Below are 26,631 nucleotides of genomic sequence, written 5' to 3' on the forward strand. Positions count from 1 at the left end.
ATAACCATATAGAGAGAGTGTTTTTGTGCTCAGATCGTTTCTGGACACACAACAAAGGGCGAGGAAGCAAACAAATGGAGTGCTGTGGGAACAAGTTAAATGGATCACCATGTGGGGAGTTCCAATCTCAACATCACCTGCTAATTTCCCGTTTCTCTAGGGGTCATTATTCCTGCCTGGAAAAGTCAGGGTGGAAACTCAGCTCTCAACTACACAGGACCTCTGTGCTGAGTTGAAGCAAAGGTGAGTGCAGTGGGCTAATGTGGTGTATAATGTGCACAAACAGATGTCAGCACTGTCCAAAAGAATCCCTCCTGTCCTCCTAGTGAGTGCAGCACATCCCCTGACAACCCACATGCGTGACATTTATCCAAAGATGGCATTTCTTGACCAGCACATCTAGGCTGCTGTTGTTGCTCCAAAATAGTTTCTTTCACTTTATTTCACAGGGTGTGCAAGAAGCCAATCCACACACAGAGTCGAGGTATTTGATTTATTTACAGTTCTGTGCAGAAAGTAAATCCAAAACACAACCCTGTACCAGGCACTTTGAGGAAAGTTAACTCAACCCCAGCCCAAACCAGCACAATAGCCCAAACTGATGAAGGGCTTGGCTGAAAAGGCAGTGGGACTGGTCTGGAAGGGTGGTTCAGCAATACCTGCTCCCTGGCATTGACAACAGCCTTTCCTCTGGAAAGGACACCACTTGGGACCAGCTGCCAGAGACCTTTTAAAAGATTTCTCAGAGGTTTCTCAGCACTTAAAAGATGAGGCTCAGTTCAGCCAACTGATGAAGAATGGGGCCTTTCTTTGCTCACTAGTGGTGTTACCTAGACTAACATTCCTCCAACCCCCTCTGAATCTATCTTTTAATTTTGTTCTTAAAGGGCTGAGTAATTAGGTTATTTAGAAGCTGTCAGCAGCGCAGAAGACTGGTAGTCTCTGTCCTGGACAGTAATTTGCATGGTCTGCTTTTCAAGTTGTACAATAATACAGTTTTGTATTGTAGCTTTGTTTGCCATGGCTCAGCTGGTTTATTACAGGCCATGGAATCTGTCCTGCTCTTCAAGAAACACAGAGATAAAGCTGGTGGCCATTGGTGAAGTAATGTGCTCTGATTTCTGCAGCACCAGAGGGTGCTTGATTTGGCTATGTGGAAACTGTCTGAAGCTAACTCATTGTAACCTCTGACTGCTTCCACTCCTCTGCATGGATTGATATGAAATGAGTTAAGATTAAACCCCAAAATTTCATTTTCTTGGCTAAACAACCATGCAGGAGTAAAATGAAAATTGCATAATCCCACAAGGGGAGCATTTTGAAAGATGTCTGAAATGCTGGCTTCCTGCAATGAAGACATTGCAGGGAAGTTACTGAAGCTACTTTATTCTGTGCCAAAAGTATTTTTGTAGCTGTTATCACATTTTCTTGATTTTTATTATTTAGATGTCACTATATTTCAAGGTTTGATGTATTTGAAGGATGCTGTCTTCTGCTCTGTTTCTTCTTTGATAAAAGCTTCTGCCACTCTCCTGAGAAAATGAAGTTAGCAAAGGCATTAGATCCCCCCATTTTGAAGTGCATCACATTTCATGAAGTTTTAAATGACTTTTTGTGTGGATTGGGCTGGACTTCACTGCATGGATTGTGTCCATGCCTCAGCAATGTGAGGAGCAGCAGAGAGCCCTTGTGCAGCAGCTGGCACAGCAAAACAACTGGGCTTGCCTGTAGGAGTCAGAGCCTTTCAGAGTGTCTCCTTTGTACGTGGGTCTTTAACTAGGCTCAACATCTGTTTCCTGCATCACAGCTCCACAGGCTTCCCCTAAAGAGCACTAATGATTCTTTTGAAGGTTATCTAAGTGTTCAGTGGTTTAAGATGAAAAGATAACCATGTGAGCACTTACATCTAGGAGCATGGTGTCTGCCAAAAGCAAACTGGAAAACTGCTCCTTTCCAGCTGTGCCTCTGATGAGTATGTGGCAGGCTTCCTAGCCTTTTCCTCAAGGTTCTCCCAAAGGAGACTTTTTTTTTATGGCTCTTCATCTCAGAGGCTAAGGGGTGCTGGTTAGTACAGACCTAGTAACACAAGGTATCCCAAAATACACCTGAAAATTAGTGAAACAAAGACCAAGGAAAGCACTGTAACTTTGGGGGAGGAGTGGTGAAGGTAGTGGAGCAAAACAGACACTGTCACAGCATTATCCAGTACAGTGGATTTTTTTAAATTATGGAAGGAAGTATGATTTTGTGAGGTATTTTTTCTACCTGTGGACTATTGTAAGCAGGTATGTATATGCCAAATTTTACTCAACTAATGGGGAAAAAGTCATCCTTTCCACTCATCAAAAACCAATACATTAAAATAAAACATGACAGAAGGAAATAGGACAGAAAAAAAGTGCCATAGATCTGGAAAAGAGGCAGATGAGCAACGGCAGCAAAGACTTTTCCTGTATTTGCAAGTCCCATTTTGGAGCAAGAAGGTGCTAACTGAAAAATGTGCCCATTACCATCCTCTGGTGACTGGTAAGTTAATTTGGTGGTCCTTGCCTACCTGCCAGTGGGCCGAGGGAATCTCAGCAGCCATTACACCATATGGAGGGCAGAGTTAACAGATCCAACTCTGCATTTTTCAGTGGCTGTAGTACTGCTTAAAGTCTTGGGGCATTCTCATCCTGCTGTAAGAAAATTTGAGACACAGGGTTTGGACTGCTCAATTCTGCAGCGTGATCCCATCTCCCTGACTTTCATATATACACTGTGGATGTTCAGGACATGCTGCTCCATAACTTTGCTGGGACACAGCCTGTCATCCTAGAAAAGGTACAAGCTGGTTATTATTTTAATTTTCCTCTTGTTGTTATATTTTTCCCTCTTGCCATTACAAGGCTTGATCAGGTTGTCCTTGCAGAGTTCCTGGATGTTATTTCAGCAGGGTTATAATTGGATTGCATGAGCCTTCGCCTTTTGCTCCCTCTTCCAAATATCATTTTTCAGTATCTGAATCAATGTAAAAGGAGAAGCAATACTAGCAGGGATGAGGAATTGGCTGTGGCTGCCATGAAACATATCAATGCCCATGTTTCCCTTTGGAGTGATAGTGAGACACTGGGATTTTTTTTATTTTGGGAAAAAAAAAAATGAGCAAGAGAAGTCACATAGCAGTTTGAAGCTAAGTCTCCTATAGGTTGTTGTTTTGAAAAAAAACTGCCCATCTTGAAACTAGAGGCACATTTCTTTTTCAGTATTCCCCAGATAGAAATGAACATTTCCCCACTTCTAAAGGGAAAGCTCAGTATGACATTCTCAGTGAAATGGTTTGGTGTTTGTAAATAAAATTTCACAAACATTTAAGTATCTTCAGTTCCTAAAAAAAAATGCAAGCTCTCACAAGCCCACTCCTTGTCAGGGAGCAGTGGGAGCTCCACCTTCACCACCATCCATCCATCCATCCATCCATCCATCCATCCATCCATCCATCCATCCATCCATCCATCCCACATCACCCAGCTCTCTTCTTGCCCCAGGCTCTGGCTGCTCTACCACCTTCCTCTGGTCTAAGGAAAGGGAAGGAGGCCTTTTGCTTCCAGGACTGACATTTATCCTGTCAGCAGCTGAGCTGACAGGAGCATCACCAAGACTGCCAAATCTGTCTAGGTAAAGGGAAGCAATCAGAGCTCTCCCTGTCCCTTCACTTAGGAGCATGCAGGGATGTCTCTGAGCACTCTACTTTGAAGCTGCCAGCCAGCTCATGGCTGTGATGGTCTCTCACCAGCATGTGAGACTGCCCTGTGTCTCTCAGCAGCTCTGTGAGTCTGCCTTCTGGCATCCAACATCACCTTTGCCCAGTGCACATGTCCTGAGGCTATTGTACAGCCAGCAGAGGGGAGAGAGCACTCAAAGCACAGTTATTCCCAGGACCCAAGTTATTTCCACTTCATTCCCCTCCTAAGGTTTCTAAAAGCTATGAACTGTTGGTACTGTCTGAGGTCTTAAGGGACACAAACACTCTGTTCACCCTGTGTTTGCAGTTCAGTGGAAATGTAGGATTATCTCCAAAGGCTTAAACAGTCTGAATGCCATTCTGGCAGAGCTGGGACATATTTTGCATGTTACTGTATGGATTGCTATAGTGAGACTGCTTCTCATGGGCTGTTCTCTCATGTTTATTTCCCTGGCTGCGCTGGTGCAGATAAGAATAAATGGCCTCAAGTTGCACGAGGGGAGGTTTAGATTGGATATTAAGAAAAACTTTTTCACTGAAAGAGTTTTTGAGTGTTGGAACAGGCAGCTCAGAGAAGTGCTGGAGTCACCATCCTGGAGGTATTTAAAAGACGTGTAGATGTGGCACTAAGGGACATGGTTTAGTGATGGACTTGGCAGTGCTGAGTTAACAGTTGGACTTGATGATTTTAAAAGTCTTTTCCAAAATAAATTCCATCATCCTATATTTAAGAGCCACAGGGTACTCACAAGACAGAGAAATTGTTTTTAGGTGGACAATTCAGCTGTTGGGCTGATACCATGACTGCTGCTCCAGTGAAACACACCGATGGATGTATCTGTGACCACCTCAGGAATGTCAGGAGCTGGGTGACTGCTGGAGGTGCCAAGTGCTCTCCATCTCCTGTGGTGCCACCAGGAGCTGGGTGTGGTGCTGAGCTGGTCTGTGTGCAGGTTGGAGGTGGGAGCAGAGGGCCAGGCTCTCTAAACATCTGGATGGAGTAGATGCTGTCTCTCACGTGCAAAAAGTTCTACGTGCTCTAGGGTAGTCCTGGCACAAGAGCTGCCCACTGTCCATTGGTAGATATGGGCACTGAGTTTGTCTCCTCTGACAATAAAAGAGGGAATTTTCTGTGTAAGATTCAGGGTTTGCAGCTAATCTGAAATAGTTTATATCTCGCAGCTGTGATGCAAAGGACTACTGTGCAAAAAGGTCTCTGGAGAACACTTGGAGTGCTTTCCCAACACAGGAGCTCCAACAAGGAGAGTCCCTGGTGTCTGTCTGTCTGTCTGACTTCCTGTTAAAATGATTAACATTGCTGGAATGTCAATACATTTTCCATAATGTACTCTCACAGCCAGGGTCTTGGGCAGGAATCTTTTATTGTTACTCAGTCTAAACAAAAAAATAAAAATCCTGCTGATTTTTAGTTAAGCTGAGGTCAGCCAGCATCTTCCCCATCAAATGTATGTAGACATTTAAAGGCTCTCTTCCTGCTGATAACCTCTTCAGAGAGAAACTGGGAACTTCAAGCTGTTACTAAATATTTGGTTTTCCTCAACAGTAAAAGCAGCAATGTTTCTCATGCTTGGGTGAGCAATCTGTCTCTAAAATGCATACCAGGCTCTTAGGGGCTCCAAAATCATATGGCACTTCCATTTAATTTTCAAAGGATCTGTATGCATGGACCAGGCAGGAAAAGTGTAATGAATCAGGTAGTGAAGGAGGGTTGCACCATGTTTTTTCAAGAGCATAGTGCTCTTTTTTTTTGTAACATCCTAGAAGTGAAAATTTTATTGTTGTTGTTCTGAAAAGTGGTTTCACCAGCTGATTGCTCAGCATTCCTATGGGAGATGGGCAGGGAGCAGGAGCTCTCAGTGGACATTCTCCATCCACAGAAGGCTGCCTCTGACTTAGTCACTTGTGGTCCTGCTGCAGCCAACAGAGAAAACTCCCACATTATTGAATTTTTGTAAGCTGAGTGGCTAAGTGGAGCGTGTTAGTGGAATCCTGCCACATCTCCCAGGTGTGCTGTTTGGGATGGGATGAACACACAGAGATGCATCTGGCTGCATCTGCACAGCTTCTCCAATCCCTCCTGTTCCACAGCCCTCCGATGGTCCAGGCTGATGTCACTTGTGAGATTTTTGGTTATCTTTTATTAAGGAAATGAACCCAAAACATCAGGATTGCCTGACAGCACATTGCTGGTGTATCAGTGGAGGGAATCTGTGATGTAACACTGAAAATGTCTCCAAGCCTTTCCCCAAATTTAATAACCTTCCACTGAACGAGTGTGATCAAAAAAAGGAATGCTCATCTAAGACGACCCTTCTGCAGATCATGGATTTTATTACTATTTTTTGTGGGTTTATACACTTTTCTGCATAAAGGATTCAGATGGAAGTTACATTTTTTGTAATATATGAAGAGCTTATTAATCTTGGAGAATAAGAAGCCATTAAATTTTGCCAACTGTATTTGTTGACATGATTTTTTTAAATTAAAAATTTATTTTCTATCTGTAATTTTTCCCCTGCGTGCTTTGGTAGGAAAGTCGGGGTAAAATTCCATTACATATATTAAATTGATAGCTAGCTACAAAAAGAAAAGCAGATGGCAGCCAAGCAGATGTACCAGATGTACATTTCTGCATCTTTTGTACAGACTGGGACACCCAGGAACACAAATTTCTGTTGTTTACACTACAGAAGTTAATTACCCATACTTTAAAATCCAGAACTTTTCTCTGATACTTAAGGGTGCACTTATATATTCTTGTCAGTAAATCAAAAATTGAACCCAAGTCATTGGCAAACATGCTTACTGTGGGCAGTCATATTCCCAAACTGGCTGGCCAGGCAAATTCCTGGAGCTACAAACAAATTTCAGACAAGTGCCTTGAGTTGAAAATGCTTTTTCTTCAGTTGAGAAGAACTGTTGAAGAGACTGGGCAAATGTATCTGGAATGAGGACTGCATAGGAGGAAAAGGATGTTTACATTTTCCCCTGTATTCTCTCTGAGCTTTGCACCAAGATATTTAGGCGTGTGACTCTCCAACTACTTTATTTCAAGTCCAGCTTATTGAGGTTTGTTTAATATCTAGTTAAAATAGGTAATTTCTAGCCCAGTTGGAACTTCAGATCTTTTGTTCTGAGATCCCTTTCTTGAGCTGCTGTGGTTTTCTTTTTTTAAACAACTCATCTGGGAGACAAGGACCTGGTGCACTCCTGTCATGTAGGATTTCTCTGCATGGAGAGATCAACTTTTGTATTGAAAATCATAACCAAGAGATAAATGCATTGTAAAATAGCTTAATTTTTTTTTCCTTGCAGACTGAGATACATGGTTTGAAACATTAAAGCCAGAAGATCTGGAAGTCTTAAATGTGTGTCTGATGTACATAAAATTTCTAGGGTTGTTTTAGAATTGCTATAATTTTGGCAAGAGTCCACAATTTCCATTTCAGACTTCTAACCTTGGCCTCCTGTTTTCCAAAGATGGATTGACTTGTGGGGTTTTTACGGGGGGCTTAGATTCCATTTTGAGGTTTGGAAGGAGGACATACCCAGGAATTGATATGACTGAGATAACCCAGCTAGGGGTGTCCAAAAGCTAAGAACACCCTGAAAGCAGCACTCTACAGCTGAGTTTCCTGTATTTTGTGAAATACCCTGGATTGAAACAAAAAGGCTCCTTCTGAGCCATTTATTTACAAAGATGCAGTACCCACAAGATTAATTTTTAGTTTCAAAATAATTGTGAAGACACACACTTCTTTCAATGGCACAAATGCTACAGAAGAAACAACCCTGCTGTAAGTAAGGATTTGGCATTTCTAATTGCTTTTTTATCTTTTTCAGACCAAAAATTTAAGTGTTAGGTCCTTGCCTGAATTCTGGAATTTGGATACAAGAAAATAATTTTTGTGTATATAAATATGTATCACTTACTTCCCAGTGACTGCCTGATACATAAGAGGTATTTTGGCCTTTTCACAGCATTCAGGAAAATAAATTTGTTAATGCTTGGGTATATCTAGCTCTATCACCAAGAGGAGTATTCAGGAGAGCCTAAATTTTCAGCTAGAGGGTAAATTTAAAACAGATAGCAATTTTGAGCTAAACTATGCTGTAAATCTTGATATCAGTGTTCTGTTTTTAGCTTTAGAAGTTATCCATTAAATGTAGAAATCCAGGGACTCACATTTTAAGTGAACTGCTACAATGAATGTTTCTCCTGGGATAACTTTCTCTTGCTGGGCAACTTTGCCCTTGGCTGTGCTTTTTGAACAAATGGCTATAAATCAGAAGTAATGCTCATGAAGCCTGCAAAATACAGCAGGAGAGAAATACCAAAGCTTCACCATGATTTTGTAAATTTGGTTTTCCTTTTTTTTTTAGGAAGGTGTTTCTGCAGAGAAATGTCCCCAGGATGCAAACACATTGGTTGTACCTCATCAGAACCAAACGGGTTTGATTTCACTGAGACCAGCGCAGCGTAGCAAAGGTGGATTTGCTCTGTGTCGATCTGCTGTAAATAAATTTGCTTCTTTTTGGAAGAAACCTCCTTCTCGGAGTCCTCACAAATGATGCTCTGTGGCCACGGCAGCGCTGAAACCCAAGATGTGCCAGCCGCTCTTAGCACAGGATGAGTTTGAACCGTCCTCTGCCTGCTGTAAGTAGGGAAAGAAAGAATGGGAGAACAGAGCCTATTTTCATCTGGTTTTAAGGAGTAGATGCTGTCTTTGGATGGACTTTGAGATCATCCAAATTTCGAGGGGGAAATTGTTAAATGAAGTCACCTGTAGATCAGTGTTTGTACCTTCTTCAAAAGAACAAGAATAATTTAGGATGCTAATGATACACCTATTCAGAAGCCAGAGTGTCACAGCCATTTCCCTGACCCCAAGGGCAACCCACAGCCTGTGCCAGAGATCATGGAGGGCCACTGTTGCAAGCACTGGCAGAGTCTCAGCTGTGTTTTCAGCATACAATGTGTAATATGGATATACATTGCTGAAGTGAAAGCCAGCAATTCTGTTCCTGTGATAATGTTTGTTTCAGTTCCCGCTATACTTCTTCCTCTTGAGGTCCTGTTCAAAAAATAAAAAAAAAAAAAAAAAAAAAAAAGCTCCATTGCTACAATACTTAGAACAAGTAAGTCAAGTGGAGAAACTGAGAGAAATTTTCCAAGCATCTGATCTTACAGAGGAAAACAAAAAATAAATCAGGCGCTTTTTTTGGCATGAATGAGAGAGGCAAGAAGGACCTGAAGATGACATAGGTAGCTTTATTTTTAAAAAGCAGATTTCTTGCACACACCTCTTACCTGCAAATTCAGGACTACTTGCAGTAGTATCTAAAATTCCATGGTGCCTGCAAGCATCGCTACTGTTGCTCAGCTAAGTGCTCAGGGAAAGCAAACATAGCCAAATTAATAGTTTGAAGCACATGTCCATATTATTATCCATATTGTAAATAAGATCAGGAACAGTGGCTTACATAGGTCAACTGGTCTTGAGTAAAATACCAACTCTTAATTAATGAGGGTACTTAAGACTGGTGGCTGAGTGTATCCACAGCCCAGACAGATCTGATTAGGCTCTGACATACCCATGAACAATGTACAGTGTGTTATTTCTGAACACATTCCAAACAATTTCCCACAGAAACCAGTAAAATACTATTAACATTGCTAGCAAATTTAAGTATTTCTGTGTTTTCTTATTATGCTTTGGAGAACAATCTGTCTTTTTATTAGGGGATACTGTCTGCAGAGCAGAATTACCAGCTTTGACAGGGGCTGCCAGATGCTGCTCCTGTGCAGACATGAACCTGTGCAGGGTTTGGGAGAAGATTGCTCACTGAATATCCACCCACCTCTGCACATGAGCCAGACAGTCAGTTTTCTGGGGTATGTGTCAAAACAAATTTCAGAGGTTGAGTGGAAACAAGGAATGTTTTGCCTGCGGCTCTGGAGGCAATGAAGGACGGATGCACATGCCCTGATAATGTACTGTACTGGCCACCCTCTGCTGCAATTTGGGCCTCTGTCTCTGCCTATCCGTCTCTTATGACTTCAGTACATTTCTCTGCATCACCACCACAAAGAGACAAATCTTAATATGGCAGGGGAAGGCCCTGGATTTTCTCAGAATGTGCTGGAAATGGTGTGGCCTGTGTGTCCCTGCACAGACGGTGCAGCAGCCGAGGTGCCCTGCCTGTGCCGAGGAGGAGGGGAGAGGGGTGAGCCACAAAGCACCAGTCTGTGCCCACCCAACCTCGCCTGGGTGGACACACCTGCCACCAGAAAGGTTACAGGAATGAGGTGACGCTGCTCTTTCCTTGGAGATATTGTGTGGATTATTTACATCATTACTATCACCCTGTCGTTCTCATGAAGCCAGCAAAATTCACACAGCAAGGGTGCGACTTGTGTGTTCAATTTAAAAGACTTAAAGAAGTGTGTGAGTCTCTGTGCGTATGTTCAATTTAAAAGACTTAAAGAAGTGTGAGTCTCTGTGTGTGTGTTCAATTTAAAAGACTTAAAGAAGTGTGAGTCTCTGTGTGTGTGTTCAATTTAAAAGACTTAAAAAAGTGTGAGTCTGTGTGTGTGTTCAATTTAAAAGACTTAAGTGTGAGTCTCCGTGTGTGTGTGCACATACATCACTCAGATGTTGGGATGTGAGGACTGAAGAGGAGCAGGACAGGAGCAGGAGTGAAGGGATTGTGCGAAGATACGGAACCACGAGGAAGACGGACAAAGAAAACGGAAGCAGAAGCGTGAACAAAACAACTGCCTCCATCTCTATCTCTGCGTACATCCCCCGCACACGCTCCCGGCAGCCCGGCCCGCCGCCGCGCCCACCGCGCCCGCCGCGGGCTCCGGCGGGACCCGCCCGCCCGGGGCCGCCTCCGGGGCCGCCTCCCGCTCCGCCCGCCGGGCTCGGCTGCCGGGCCCGGCCCCGGGGCGGGGCGGCGGCGAGCGGAGCCGCAGCCAGGTGACCTTGGCAGGCAGAGCCGGGCTGCGCCCGCCGGCAGCGGGGAAGCTGGGTGGGGAGACGGCCGAGATGGTGGAGGACGGCGGCGAGGAGGAGGCGGAGGGGGAGAGCGGGGAGCCGCCGGCGGCCCCGCTGCAGCGCTGCAATGGCTTCCTGCCCGGCAAGGAGGCGGCCCCGGCGGGCGGCGGGCAGCGGGCGGCCCCGGAGGCCGAGGAGATGCTGCCGGCGGGCGGCGTGCGGCCGGAGGCGCGGCCGGAGACGCGGCTGTCGCGGCGGCGGCTGGCGGTGCTGGCCGTGTTCAGCTGCTACTCGCTGGTGAACGCCTTCCAGTGGATCCAGTACAGCATCCTCAGCAACGTCTTCGCCGGCTTCTACGGCGTCTCCTTCACGCAGATCGACTGGCTGTCCATGGTGTACATGGTGGCCTACGTGCCGCTGATCCTGCCGGCCACCTGGCTGCTGGACGCCCGCGGGCTGCGGCTCACGGCGCTGCTGGGCGCGGGGCTGAACGCGGTGGGCGCCTGGCTCAAGTGCGGCAGCCTGGCCCCCCAGCGCTACCCGCTCACCCTGGCCGCCCAGGCCGTCTGCGCCGTCGCCCAGGTCTTCATCCTGGGGCTGCCCTCCCGCATCGCCTCCGTCTGGTTCGGCCCCACCGAGGTCTCCACCGCCTGCGCCGTGGCCGTGCTGGGCAACCAGGTAGGGCGGCAGGGGAGCGAGGGGGTTTCCTTAGAGTTCGGCATCGAGTTAAAAACCAGATGCTTGAGTGGGAAAAGGCTTTTTCTCCAGGGTGTGGTGCTGGGAGAGTGGCCAGGTGGGGCCGGGCTGTGTGGCATCCCACACGCTCCAGCAGCTGCCGGCCGTACATCAGTCGAGACCTTTTCTGAAATGGTCCTGCTTCGCTTCCTCTTTCTCTTGCATTTTGACTGAATCCACCCCCGGTTGGTGTTGTACTACGTGAACTTTCATGAAGAGCCCCAGCGACAACATATATTGGTTTCTGCTTTTTAAAATATGGCCTCTAATTGCCAGGTGCCAGTAGTCAATACCCTGGTGACTCCTGAAGTTTTGTGTAACCCTGTGATAGTTCACATCACTGTTGGGAGCTGATAACTGAGTCACGGATTACCTCAAGCTCCCTGGTCCTGGCCAGTTTCAGAGAGCTGGAACAGGTGCATCTGAAAGCACAGGTGCAGGTATGATGCTTTTTCCTCCTATAGCCTAATTCTCACCTCCTGCCACTGTCACAGCTTTTTTTTTTTTTTTCTCCTGCAGTGGCAAAAAATTGCTAAGATTCAGATCAGCATCGCTGATGCAGGCTGAGGTCATAGGTAGAGTTTTGTTAAGATAATGGGGAATTTATTTTTTATCATGTGAGTCCAATGATTTTATGTTTGTGCACTTTGGATTATGACAGCAGTGACATTAATATTAAGTATTTACAATTAGGGTGTATTAAACCTCGCTGATTCCTCATTAGCTGATACCTGGCTGTTTGCAGTTCTTCCAAAATGCCTTTTTTTTTTTTTTTTTTTTTCATCAAAGGATTTCAGTGGACAAATCAACTGTCCCTTTTGGACTGAGGATTTCAAAAATTGTTGGTTGTTTCAGCAGTGAGGCAAAAATTTTGGATCTGCATCCTGGTGTGAGGTTAAAGGTTTCTTTGGTGACTATGTTTCCCCTCTTCCTGACATGCACCAGGCCTCCCAATAGCAAGGAGTCACTGGGTTTTCAGTTCTGCAGCAGTGTCAAGTATCCAGCTTGGAGCCTGAAAGTGACACTTCACCTGGATGCTGAGATGTGGGGTTGAAGTGGTGCGGAACAGGAGCAGGAGAGCAGGGATTGTGTGGATGGGACCCATGAGAAGGATGGACAAGGGAAACGGGATCAGGATGTGGATATTTCTGGAGTGAATTCCCCTCCAGAAGCTAGGACGTGTGGTATTCACATTCTCTGAACAGAGAGGGACATGATTCTCTCTCCCAGTAATTTTCCTGGGAATATGGGAGATGCACTGCAAAAGCTCAGAGAAAGAAGAAAACCATTCTTATCTGTATTCACTGCTCCTGTTGTTTGGCACATGTGGAATGTGTTATGGAGATTGTTTACTGAAGAGTGATTTGTTAGTTGTACACTGGTGATGGCTGTTTGGATTGATTGGCCAGTTGGGTCAAACCTGGAGACAGTCACAGGTTTTTCTTTAGTATCCTTTTAATATTATATAGTTCTAGTGTAGTATAGTATTAATGTAATATAATTTAGCTTAATAAAACCAATTTATTCAGCCTTCTGCAACATGGGTCACTGCTTTGATAAGGACTGATCTCAGTGTGCCTGCTGAAGTGCTTGCTGGTACTGTGTCAATAGAACAACAGAATTTCTCTATTCTCATGTTTTACTTCCTTAAAAAAAAAACCCTAAAAACTCTCAAAAGCTGGATTGAAAGAGCAGTAAGAAGTTAGGCACTTGGAAGTTAGAAGTAATGTCCGTGTGTCCCGTTGCAGTTCCCTTCTGCACACGCATTCCCGTTGGGTCTCACCGTGCTGATAATTGCACAATGTGAACTGTGTAACACAACACGTTGCTGTAACCCACTCACTGTACTGGCTAATTGCACAATGTCAACTATGGAAGAGAGCAGGTTGCCATAACCCACCCAGCTGCTGGTCATCCAATTGCTTATCAGATACTCTGTGAAACTTCAGAGCTACAGGGAACGCCAGGACAGCAGGCAGGGGAGGAACAGAGAGAGCAGTTATCAAAAATTACATCTCACTTCTTTGGGATGCAACTGGAACACAAATCACTGGGAATGCAGCAATGTACCTGTCAAGGGTTTTTGGGACTGCCAGATCTCCACAAGTATTTAGCATCTTAAATGAGGCACACCAAACTGATTGGAACACTTTCTTCTTTCTGGTCTTAACCTCTCTAGATGTAAGTGGTGGAAAATGATATCACTCGACTTTGTTGGAACAGCGTGGATACTGCATTGGCTCCTGTTGGGGGAGGAAAAAATTATACCTAAAGACAAAAAGTAACTGTGTGCTCAGTTCATGTTTGTACGGTTCATATACTGAAGGGTGAGGGCCAAAGGAGACAAATTCCTCCTGTGACCACTGGATACTGTGTCAATATGATGGCCTGGGTGAAAAAAGGTAGCAAACTCCTCATCAGGGTATGCACAGAGGGTGCTTTGTAAGCACAGTGGCACACCTCTAATGTGCGTGCAGATTGTTGGGCTTGCTACTCATAACAGCCTTTGGTGCTATTTTTAAATTTAATATTACCTAAAATAAATGTTCCAATGCTTGAAAATGCCATTAAGTTTCGGGGGAGCAGAAGAGAGAAATTGGAGAATAGCCCAGGAGTTGTTCCTTCGTATTTTAAAATGCTTTATATGTATACCCAAAATTTCAGTTCCTGTTTTATGTCTCTTTAATATAAAATCAGTTGTTATGATGGAATTTACTTCACACACAAACCCACTACAACTTCGTTCTGTGATTTTTATTTATTTCCTTAGCAATAATTGTTGAGTTTGGTCTTAATAAGCATTTTCCTTTTTTCTGTTCTATCTTGTTGTTCAGTAAACCTTGCAGTCAGGCTTTGCTACTGTAGTGGCAGGAGCATGACATCAAATGAAGAACATTTCTACAAGAGTAGCTGGAATCTTGTGCCATCTGTAGCCCTTCAGTTGCAGGATGACTGATACAAATTTATGTTCATGTCTGGTACTTCTAGTTCCTGTGAAAAATTCTTCTATAAGTATGAGATTCTTGTATAAGTACTATGTGTAGTGTAAATATATACACTAAGTGTGGTATTGTAGTTAAACTGAGAAGTGAAAAGATTCAACCTGAGTTATGGAAGATCTGGTTGTAAAACAACATTGAGGGCAACTGGCTCCGAAGTGTGATACAAAAGTTTTATTAATGCTTATTAGATAACAATTCTGAATTTACCTGGTAAGAGTTCTCACTTCTGTTAATTAGTATGTTCAGAGGGAAGTGATTTTTGGGGGTTTTTTTTCTTGCTTTACAGCTTGGTACTGCAATTGGCTTTTTATTGCCACCTGTTTTGGTCCCAAATACACCGAATGATATTGATCTTATGGCACATAACATCAGCATCATGTTCTACGGAACAGCGATAGTGTCCACACTTTTGTTCTTCTTAGCAGGAGTTGGTAAGTGTTTAAATTACTAGAATTGACATGCTGCCTACAGGGGGTGTTTACAATGTCTCACTTAAAGCAGCTGACTGCTCAAAGCAGTTGAGGTTAGAATTTTTCCAGTTTGTGTTCACTTACCTGTAGTGCCAGGGTTAAGCAACAGCTGTTTCCCTCTGTGTTGTTCTTCACATGGGGTGATTTCTTTCAGAATATTTAGTTCTCTTCATTTCTTTGCTGGAAGGACTTCTGATATAATGTGAATTCACTCTGTTAATCTTACAATTTATATACAAAGGTCTTGACATATTGCAGATGAAGGCTGTCTTTGACCCTATTTTGGTAGCAATCAGATGTTACCAGATAACACATCCTTTGTGGATGTGACTCAGTTCTTCCATGAGAAAATCTAGAAATTTTTTTTTCATGCAGTTGTTAAAACTACAAGTCACTCTTCTGAAATTCATCAAGCTGAAACACTTAAAAAAAAAAAAAAAAAGCAAAAGAAAAAAAAAGCAGCACATTAATTTGGTAGAGATTAATCAAAAATTGTTCCTTCTTCTTTTTCCCCAGTGTTTGAGGAAAAGCCCAAATATCCTCCCAGTCACTCTCAAGCAGTCCTGCAAAATAAACCTCCTGAGGATTACTCCTACAAGCAGTCCATTATTAACTTGTTCAAAAATATTCCATTTATACTTTTGCTAATCAGTTATGGTAAGTGGTGCTACCTGCTTGTAGTCTGGCAGAAAGGTTCAAAGGTGGGCCAGAAGCACATAGAATTTTAATTGTGGGGTTTTTTTAATGGGGGAGGGGGTGTCAAACTTTTATTTACTCAGGTGCCAGTTCTGGAAAATCTGTAAGGATGCAAAATATCACTTATAGGTCCAGTGAAGAGATTTCACCTGGCACATAAAAGGTTAAATGTCAGAAGATGAATTCTTTAGGGTAACAAATCAGCATGGTTGCACCTGGGATGACTGAAGCTTTTTTCTTGGTACTGCAGGTATTATGACTGGGGCATTTTACTCTGTCTCCACATTATTAAACCAGATGATAGTAACTCATTATGAGGTAAGTTTCTTGGATCTTATATTTCTCTTTTTCACTGTACATTTGCAGAGGTGATATTTATTTTGTAGGTACTATGTGTGCTCAGACATTTGGTTTCTTTTATACCTCTGTACAGTTTCTTGTACCATACAGCTGTGGGAGTCATAGGAATGTTTGTTTGCACTTATGACTGCCAAGAGGTCTGAACTTGACTCTGAATGGAAGCAATTATTAATGAGCACCATATAAATATTTGTTGAAAGGGAGAAGAAGTGAACGCTGGGAGAATTGGCTTGACACTGGTGGTGGCAGGAATGGTGGGTTCGATTATTTGTGGTTTGTGGCTGGATTACACTAAAACATACAAGTAAGTGTGGGTAGGCATGTGTGGGGTTAAGGGTAGGAGAGTGGTGCAATTGCATTAGGAAAATACTCCAACATAAGGCCTGAAATGAACTGCTGATGAAATGCAGTTGGTCCCTGATCTTTTGGTGGTCGTGATGGAGAGAAGTTTCTGCATTTTCTGAGACTCTTACTGGTTATTGGCCAAAAGAAGTGAGGGAGCAGAGGGAATGCAGAGGGATTTGTCATCTATTCCTGTCTCTTCAGGAGTGTAAGGAAAGCACTGTAGGTCCTACATACAGTGGCCAGGTGGCCCAGTGGGCTTCTTCTCCTAGGAAAGCATACAGTCTCAAAGCCTACCCTGAATTGTTTTGTCAAGTGGCCAGCTGATGGATTCTCAATTTTTTTATGCTACTCCTGATCCTGTTAGTAAGTGTAATGTTTGCTTTAATTCAGGGGATGACCATGGAGCAGAGCTCTCTTTGTGGTAGGAGCTCCTGGGTCCATCATCCATGGTGTGGAGCCCCCAGGAGTGAGCACTGCCCTGGAGCACTGTTTGTGATGGAGTAGTTCTCCCCTGTGACTCTTAGTACATTATGTGCCTCTACAAGCCTAATGGATGTTAACGTTGTAGATTGGCTTTGTTTCTGCATGTCTTTTGGCCTACAAATATGTGTTTCAAGAATTTGGAAGACATCCCTTCTTCCAGATTCAAAAAAAAAAAAAATAGAACACTGTAATGAGATTTGTTTGACTTGCCTCTTGGTAGGCTGACTTTTATTGCTAATAGTGTTGGACTCAGCTGCTCCTGTGTGGATGTATTGTGTAATGGGCAGCCCTGCAGAATGGCCAAGAGGTACAGCATAGCAGAGAACTAAAATAGTCTTAAGGTCTGTACTGTGATTGTCCATTCTTTGAGAGTTTGAGTAAGTCCTTAGCTTTGAGTGAAGCAGCCAGATAACAAATGAAGGGTTTAGGAATGAATATGTTCTCACTGCATGCTAAGTTTGAGGCAGAATTACATGAAGCAAATTTTATAGCTTTAGAGTGGCTTATGTGATGTTCTTGTTATCCTTCCATGCTTCAGCAATGTGCTATGGCCTTCTATTAACAATGTTATTTTTTGTTGTTGTTGTTGGGTTGCAGGCAAACTACTTTGATTGTTTACATTCTCTCTTTCATTGGGTTGCTGGTATTTACCTTCACCCTGGATCTCGGATACCTTATAGTAGTGTTCGTGACTGGAGGAGTGCTTGGGTGAGCAATTAAAGAGCACTACAACACTTACTGCAGTTCTGTTCTGAAACATATTTAAATGTTTTACCTAGATAATTCTGCTGTGTATTCTGTCACCATGGTCTCAGCCTATGCCTTTAGCTCACAGTACAGATAGGGTTTCACCTTCTGTTACATCATAATAAAGCTAAAATAACTCACTTTTCAGTAAATTTCATTAACCATTTTATGGACCTAGGAGAGATCTCTATGTGGTCAATTTGCTTAGTTCCAATTCAAAAAGCTGTCTGCAGTGAAGTTGAAGCTTTCTCTTGAGCAGTGTGTACGTGATTAGAGTTTAACTGAGCAGATCTAGGAAGACTGGCTTCTCTGCATTTCATTTATCTGTACTTTGATAGCTCAGGCAACATGCTGGTTGCTTTGGTTATAGATACCCAATCTAAAATCCTCAAGACATGCTGAGGGAGTGTTGCTGTATTTAGACACAGAGTCAAGATGAAACCAGAGATATCTTGATAGTTTCAGTGTAAAAGCCAGACAACCAACCTCAGCTGCATTAAGCCTCTTCTCTTCCCATCATCCATCGGTCCCCTCAGCTTCTTCCACAGCTTCCAGCAGGTGTTCAAGTGTACAGCCTCACTCCCTACTCATGGTCTTTTTTTGTCCTCCAGCATGGCTATTTGGGCTGATCAAATGATGTTGTTTTTGTGAGTGTTTCATATGAAAGTAATTGGCTTCAAGTATGGAGTGGCCTGCAGACTCGTTTGCAAAGGATGTTTCATATGTATGGTGGTTGTGGGAAATAGGGCAAACATGTTTTAACAGCTTTGCGCTAAAGAGAAAAATGTGTGGCTAAAATTTTTGGATCATACTGAGGGAATGAAGAGTCACTATTATTTGGAATTACTGAATTCTGTTAAGTCGTGAACACATGACAGTTGTGTATGTTTCTTAGCTGTAGTAACAGATGAAGACCACACCTGTCATCCTCTTACTCTCCTCTTCAACAGGTTCTTCATGACTGGCTATCTTCCACTTGGGTTTGAATTTGCTGTGGAAATTACATATCCAGAGTCTGAAGGCACGTCCTCAGGTCTCCTTAATGCATCAGCACAGGTTACAGCATTTTATTTCTTCAAGTGAAGTAATGTTCAGGAATGCCACTATGCTCAAGTCTAGGAAGGCTCTGTTAGACTTAGATAAATCTCTGCTTTGTTGCTATAGTCCTGGTTTTGTTTGTTTGTTTTTTGTTTTTTTAATTTGATTTCTATAAGGTATGACCTGGAACTTTCAAAGGTAAAACAATGACTCTTTTCTGTGTGATCCTGATGAAGTTACTTGTTTGTTTATAGATATTTGGAATTATCTTTACACTTGTCCAAGGAAAGCTCACAACAGACTACAGTCCTCGTGCTGGAAACATCTTTCTTTGTGCTTGGATTTTTGTGGGCATTATTTTAACAGGTAATTACAAGTGCAAGTAGTGTAAAAGCGTAGGTGCTTTTAGGATGATGTTGCTAATATATGGACAGCAATCTGACCCCCATTTCTTGAGACATGTCTTGAATTTAAGACAGACAGACCCAATCTCCAGAATGGGGTAAGAAATAGAAAAAAAATGTTCAAATGGAGGCAATTTGCAGTTTTCCAAATGCAAGAAATTGCTGATGCACTCTGGAACTGTGCTAGTGTTTACACATGTTGACTCACAAATGTGTTGAAAGTGCTGAACTATCAAGCTTTTCTTTAAGCGCCTGTGGTTTAAAAGATTTTATTATCATTTCCTGCTTTGTGAGGAGCAAGTTCAAATTTTCAGTGAGTTCAAAAGAGTGGCTACAGGTATTTTGAAAATGTGCTGAAAGCAGCTTCTGTGTGCTTGTACCCTGCAAACATTTCCCTTGAAGAGCATGTCAGTGCAAAGGTGTGAACCAGCTTTCCCTTTTCCTTCTTTTTTTAGCCTTAATAAAATCAGATTTGCGAAGACACAATGTGAATTCAGGGATTATGAACTTGGACGTTAAAGCTGTAAGTGGTGACTCTTTTACCATGACTGTATTACCTACTTGAATGCTTGACTTCTACTGGCATAACAATATCAGCTGCAAGAGATTTTGCATAAGACAAAATCTTATGACTATGACTTATATCTGATGTTGTTCAAACCATGCTGGTTTTGAACAACAGAGCCACATGAGATGCTGCTATCACATACCTGTTTTTCTCCTTAACTCCTGTGAAAAAAAACTGAAAAAAAATCTGCTCTTGGAATTTTTTTAATTTTTAAATTTTTTGAATATTTTTAAGTGGCTAATAATATTTTTTTCTTGAATCTTGCTTTTTCACAATGGTGGGGTAGCATTGTAAATTGTGAAGCCTCTTTGTTTATTGAGTTGTGAGGCCATCCTACAGACTATGTATTTTATTTAAAATACCTGCAGTCCCTTCAGATGAAGTCACTTTCTGATGAACAGAAGCCATGCTGGAGTTCCTGTGCAGTGCTGCATAAAGAGCTGGGTTTGTTCTTCTGCTGACACTCTCAATTTAAAGGAAGAGTGAGCATAGCATTTTCTGATGATTGCAAGGCTCCATGTTTCAGCAGCTTTTCCAAACTACTACAGTTACTAGTAGAGATAAAGCTTTCAGTGGAAAAATTTTTCAGTGCTGTGGGTTTTTGATTGTTTGGCTCAAGATATGAGACAGCTTTTTGGAGTCAGATATTGCAAGATCCTCTGCCTTGCTTCTTTTTGTGTAGGTGTCTTGCATGCCCAGCAGCTTTTGATCGTCTGTGACCAACTGCACACTGTTAGTGTCTGTGTGAGGTTCAGGAACTTCGAGCTGGTGCTGCCTGAGCTAACTTGAACCCGAAACCTGTGCAGTTGTGTGTGCTCAGTGTGGCATCCTGTGGGTTTGGGGCTGTGCAGGCTTCTCTGCTTTCCATTATCACCTCGTTAACTAGCCTAGATCCTAGTAAGAAAAGCTGCAGTCCTTGCCCTGATGTTGCCATGCATGAGTGAGACCTGCCTGTGTTAATAATGTTCAATATCACTTAGATACCAAACTTTGGTCAAGATTCTACTGTGTTTAAATGTAACAGAGAAAAGAATGGGAAGTTATTCTTCATGTGACAGATATTTATATGCAGTAAATATACACTTTAGCGTTATACTAAGAAACTAAATTCTATGTTAGGGTTCTTTTTTTTTATTACAAAAAGAAAGGAAAATAGGGTTTTATATAATTTGCTTAATTGGGCTAATTAACTACATATACTGTTGTAGTCTAACCTAATAATTACCCAAGAATACTGAGTTTGAGAATGATTCTGTTGAATAACAGCTTAATTCATGTTGTGTTTTTATTTTTTTTATCTCCCTCTTCAGGTGCCAGTTGACAGTCCTGTAGAACCTGAAAGCACGACATTAAAGATAGAGTCAGATTTATGAAGCTGAAGGAAGGTGACTCAGAAACGCACAATTTTGGTTAGATACAGAATGATATGAGCTAGTGTAATCACTGGATTTGTGTGTATGAGTAGTGAAATGTGTTTGTTGATATTGGTGGTAGTTGTGTACTGGAAGCTATGAAGATGCTCAGTTCATTTTGCTCAAGATGCAAACAATTCACCTTTGTATGGAATATTTATTTTAACATTTTCAAGTCTTGCAGTTTCATTAGTAAAGAGCTGTGTGAACGCTCCACGGTAGGGAGATGTGCATTCAGGATGCATACTTGAAAAAAATCAGGAATCTTGACTACAGTTGTCATGATCAGAAGTGTCTAATCTTTTCTTGTTCAGTCTTGCTGGTGCATTTGAAAAGTCAAAGAGTAGGGAAATGCACAGCAGGAGGATGTTCACGAGTTCCTTTTTTTACTTTAAATGTATCTGTATTTGAATATAAGCCAATGATTCCTTCTGGAAAAGTGATAGCACAATACTGAAAACAAGAGATGATGTGTGTGTTTCATACTGGCATCTGACATTTGTTTTGCCTTGAAACTTCTTTATAGGTATCAGAAGGCAGATAAGAGAAAACACTGTTCTTGCTATAGCTTCATTGTAGCATTTCTGGGGAGATTTAAAAAGTTTCTCGCTAGATAAATTGGAGAAAAAACCATTTCTTATTAAATACAGTAAAAAGGATGACAAAGGCCTTTAATATCTCTGTTTTGAAATATTTATAAGCAGTGGAACACTACCACACAAGTTTCCTCCATGGAATATTTTGAGTGCTTTCTCAGTTAAAGAGAGAGGAATACGTGTTTACAAAGAGCCAGTGCCTTTACTTTGTAAAGAAGATCCCTGCCTCATCTTGAGTTTAATCAGTGCTGCTGAAGAAATTCCATTTTGTGTGTTAAACCTCTGAATATTTGTGGAGTATCAGAAAACGTGTTTTGTCCTTTTTATGAATTGTATCACTTGTCTCATGTGAAATTCCTGTGCTTGTGTAACTTAAATCATGTCTTTTGCAGCGTGTTAAAAGCTGTAAGGATGACTGAAAATAGTGATATTTTCACTTTTTCTGATCAAGTATTTTTTTTTTTATATCATCTGAGCTGCAAAATGAGCAGACATTATAACAGTAACTTTTTGTTACTTCATTTATCTGTATTTGGAATGGGGGTTTCTTATTGCAGTGCTTTTGAAAATTTTCTCCTTTACCTTGTGCTCTATCTACACACCCACAGAACTGATAGCACTACCGTAATACTATTGCTGGGAAAGTCAGACCTGGGTTAGTGGACTTTCTGGAAACGTTTCATTTTTTAGCTCAGCAAACTGTGCCTGCAAGTTCAGTGCCATCAATGATGCTGTGTCTTTGAGTCCCATGGATGCAGTGCCATCCAGAAGGTAGAATCCTGCTCGAAGTTTCCCACAGATTGTTGCCATTGGGGATGGGGAATTATTTAACTCTGCTGGTTTCAGCTGGGCTAGTTAATTTTCTTCACAGTGGCTGGCGTGGGGCTGTGTTTTGGATTTGTGCTGAACACAGGGTTGATGATACAGAGATTTTTTATTGTTGCTGAGCAGGGCTTACACAGAGCCAAGGCCTTTTCTGCTTTTCATACAACAGAAAAGGCAAGGAAGCTGGGAGTGCACGGAATGTTGGGAGGAGACACAGCCAGGACAGGTGACCCCAGCCGACCAAAGGGACATTCCAGACCATGTGTTATCATGTTCAGTATATGCAGTGGGGCAGAAGGAGGAAGGGAGAGATGTTTGGAGTGTTTTCTGCTCAAGCAGCCATTGCACTTGGTGGTGGTGGCTGAGCACCTGCCTGCCCAGGGGAAGCAGTGCATTAATTTCGTGTTTTTCTTTGCTTGTGTGTGTGGCTTCTGCTTTCCCTACTAAGCTGCCTTTATCTCAAGCCATGAGTTTTCCCAGCTTTTACCCATCTGATTCTGTCCTCAATCCCATTGGTGGGGAAGGGAGCAAGCAAGCAGCTGCCTGGGGCTTGGTGGATGGTTGGGGTTTAACAACAACAAACTCCAAGTTTAGTCTCTAAGTACAATAAATATAATTAAGAGCTTTTCTTTTTCTTATTTCGCTGTAGACTCAGGAAAATCCTTTTGTAGAAAAAGGGCCCTGAAAGCTTCTCTTTCTAAGCTTAGCCTCTAAATGTGATGATCTTGATTTAAACATTTTGTATGATAAGTGCTTTAGACAGGGGAAGACCTATCAGAATAAACAGAGCACACTTGGAACACTTGCCTTGCCAAAAAGTCTCTTTGCCAGGTCCAGTGCTAGGGAGAAAATGACCAGGCCTTGCTGCTTCTGGAGAGGTAAACTCTCAGAAGAGTCCACTGCTGAATCAGCTGAATATAGGAAAAGTCACTCTTGACTATTCAAATGGCAGGCAGGGGTGTAGGAGTGAAAGTAGAGATGCTTTCATTATGTCAGTCCTTTCCATTGAAACTGCCCCATCAAGGGATGTACAGGTTTTCAGCCTGAGTCAGAAAAGTGAAAGTTTCTGCCTTGTGACATATGTGGGTGGCTTTTCCCTTTGGAAAAATGATAGTAATGTGGGCCAAAATAGATATATGTTTTTCATCAAGATACAGATACAGAAAATATTTATGTTCATGGCCCATGCATGGTTGCTTTTACTTTTGGTTTTGCAAATTATATTTGTAGTTGTGGGGAATTGTTTTCAAATGTCTTTGGCAGTATCCAGGATGTTCAGTATACACTGTTCAAAATAAAAGATTGAGTATTTTTGTTCCATTCTTAAAATTTATTTTTCAATTCCTTTCTTTTCTACTAGTTTCCAGTTTCTTTAGTTATGTTCAGCTGATTATTGAAAAAATATTCTAGTTCTGGCTCCTTGTGTTTTTTATCTTCTGCTAAATTACTTGGCTACCTTCTGAAAAGGTTGAAAGAAGATTTTGGCTTGCTGGCAACCCTGCTGGGTCCCTGAAAAGAAAATATTCCTAATAATGAAGGCTTAATTACATCCTGGATTTAATATTCCCCTTCTAAAAAGATCTTGAAAGATGGAAACCTATGAGCTATTTTCAGCAATTATAAAGTATTTAAATGAAAGGCTCAGCAGGAGAATAAAGAGCAAATAAAGAGCAAATCGGTATTTTTTTATCCAATAGTTTTATCATTTGTCAAGAAATTGAGGTTCTAGCTCATGGCAGAAATAAATTTGGAGTAGTTGAGGCTTTATGGTTTTTGCTTTTTAATTTTTGGGTTTTAGCAGCCAACATCCACTCAATCAAACACAGAATCATAGAATGTTAAGAGTTTGGAAGGGACCTTTAAGATCATCTGGTCCCAACCCCCCTGCCATGGGCAGGGACATCTCCCACTAGCCCAGGCTGCTCAAGGCTCTATCCAACCTGGCCTTGAACACTGCCAGGGTTGGGGTGTCCACAGCCTGCCTGGGCAGCCTGTTCCAGTGTCCTACCATCCTCACAGTAAAATAATTATTCCTGATATCTACATTAAATTCCCTCTCTTTCAGTTTGTACCCATTTCCTCTTGTCCTATCACTACAATTCCTGACAAAGAGTCCCTCCCACTTCCCTGGAGTCCCTCTTCAGATACTGGAAGGTTGCTGTGAGTTCTCCATGCAACCTTCTTAGCCTGGAAATTCCACATGCATTTGGAATTGCAAATAGGGTTTCTGACTCTTAGCCTTCAGATCCTGGCTCAGCCCTCCAGCAAGAGTAGAGTTGGGGGCTAAAAAAATGTAATTGTATTGTGATTTGAACTGCACATCAGCTAGGAGAGGATGGTGTAAGAAACCAAGGGAGGAGCTGCATCTCAGTCCCATGCATCAGCTTTTGCTTTTCAATTTGCTTTTTTTCCGAGTGTTTCCATCTACATTTTGGGTTAATTGTTCAATTGCAGCTTCAGGTTATGAAGTCCCATCCTCCGAGATTGCTCTTATCACTTCACTGTTGTTTATGCTTTTTGGGTCTGAAGTTGCAATGGTGTTCTTGGTTCTCAAGCTGGAAAAGGATTGTTTTGTCAAACTAAACTGTGCAGAGAATTTGCAAACACTTCATATGAACTTCAGAGTTACATACTAATGCCATACAGAATCTGGAAAATATGGAAGCTAAAACTTAAGGCATCAATAGGGCTTTTCTGACTTCAGCCTCTTGGTCATCTCTTTTGTTCAAGGCAATCTGTTTCAGAGACAATCAGTGGAGTGTGTAATTACAGCTTCCAGCCCATGTTGCCTAATGAAAATTCTTTTTTTTTTTTTGAGAAATACTTGTGCTACCTTGTGCATCTACAACCAAGTGAAATTGGGTTAAGCTGTAAACATTTATTATTTTCCATGTTGTAAGCTTACTAGTTTTTCTGTGTGAATGGGAATGTGTGACCTTTACAGTTGTTTTCAATACATGTATGTACCTCCTTCTCAAGTGTTACAGGCTACTGATGTTTCATGGAGCACAAGCTGTCATTTTACACAATAATACATGATTGTGCCCAGCCCCACCATTTGGTCTGAATTCTGCAAAGAGGGAGAAGTGATGTTAATGCAGGAACTTGAATGAATTAAGCAAAAAAAACTTCATAAGAGAAATGTATTTCTGTGTAAGACCCATGTTATTTACTGCTCACGTCTTTGTTCTACTCATGAACATAACAAATGTGTTTTGCTGTAATATTTTGGTTTTGTTAGAGTCCAGTTTTTTATTTCAAGAGAAAATTAAAAGTTCTTAATGAATATTCTCTGATTGCAATACTGTATGTATGTGTATATGTGGATGGCATCATTCCTTACCATTCTATGTTACTAATAAAGTGTATAATGCCTAAATTGATTGGAGCCAAGAGTAATATTTTTGACAGCTGCTAATAAAAAGTGATTTTTTTTCCTTAGAACTTGCCTTTTAATGTAGGAAAATCGAAGTGTATGACTTTTTGTGTCATTAATAAACATATTTGTACATGCAGAGTGCCTGTATCCAGAGTATAGAAATTTATTTTACACATGAGTATTGGCATCCAGAGACATTTTCTTGGGTGTGGAATTAAAATATTACCATTGGTAGTCGAGTTGTAGTGCTCTAGCACAGAGATTTCTCCTTTGCTTTGGAAAAGGTCTGTGAGGAAATGAAAGGCCAAGTTAACCCTTTAAAGCAGAGCGATCCAAAGGCAGCTTCTTGAGAGTAGTACAGATATTATTTTAATAAAGCACTTGGTTGCCTAGAGATTATCTGGGGAGAGAGGGAGGATAACTTCTGAGACAGGATAGAAGTGAGACATTACATTCAGTTATGGCTAAAATCAGAGTTATCTGCAGTGGGAGCACAGCAGAACCCTTGTGAACACTCTGCAAGGGTTCTGTCACCTACCCTCAGGCATTTAGCCCAGGTGTGAGCCAGGCAAATTTGAGGACACCTGCTTCAAAGTATGTAGAGTCGTGGTAAGAAAATGTTTCTTTTTTTTTTTTAATCTCACTTCTCCACAAAGCTGGGATTCTCTCTCAGCTATTTTGGTATAGGAGATGCTTCACAGAAGGAGGCTGCAGATGCTGCAGAGCACAAGCCTTGTGTCATAAAGCAATGCAGTTCAACACTGGGTTGAACTTTCAGGTAGGTCCTTTGTTTTACAACCAGGACCACAAGATCATGTTCCTCTT

The 26,631-nt window shown here is 42.0% G+C and overlaps 1 protein-coding gene and 1 long non-coding RNA gene across 2 annotated transcripts; both read left to right on the plus strand.

Moving 5' to 3' along the window:
- The first annotated feature begins 250 nt into the window (after nt 1-250).
- On the plus strand, nt 251-9,430 carry LOC116808088 (uncharacterized). Its single transcript, XR_012055318.1, has 2 exons — nt 251-7,546; nt 8,129-9,430. It is a non-coding gene; the product is annotated as an uncharacterized lncRNA (long non-coding RNA).
- Nucleotides 9,431-10,664: 1,234 nt separating this feature from the next.
- FLVCR1 (FLVCR choline and heme transporter 1) lies at nt 10,665-25,942 on the plus strand. Its single transcript, XM_004175124.6, has 10 exons — nt 10,665-11,424; nt 14,770-14,914; nt 15,470-15,610; nt 15,900-15,967; nt 16,210-16,313; nt 17,435-17,545; nt 18,535-18,640; nt 18,877-18,988; nt 19,482-19,549; nt 20,905-25,942. Exons 1-10 carry the CDS (start codon nt 10,798-10,800, stop codon nt 20,965-20,967), a joined length of 1,545 nt encoding a protein of 514 aa, XP_004175172.5. The 5' UTR covers nt 10,665-10,797; the 3' UTR covers nt 20,968-25,942.
- The last annotated feature ends 689 nt before the right edge of the window (nt 25,943-26,631 follow it).

The sequence above is a fragment of the Taeniopygia guttata genome, chromosome 3 (assembly GCF_048771995.1).
Source record: "Taeniopygia guttata chromosome 3, bTaeGut7.mat, whole genome shotgun sequence".
Classification (NCBI taxonomy): domain Eukaryota; kingdom Metazoa; phylum Chordata; class Aves; order Passeriformes; family Estrildidae; genus Taeniopygia; species Taeniopygia guttata.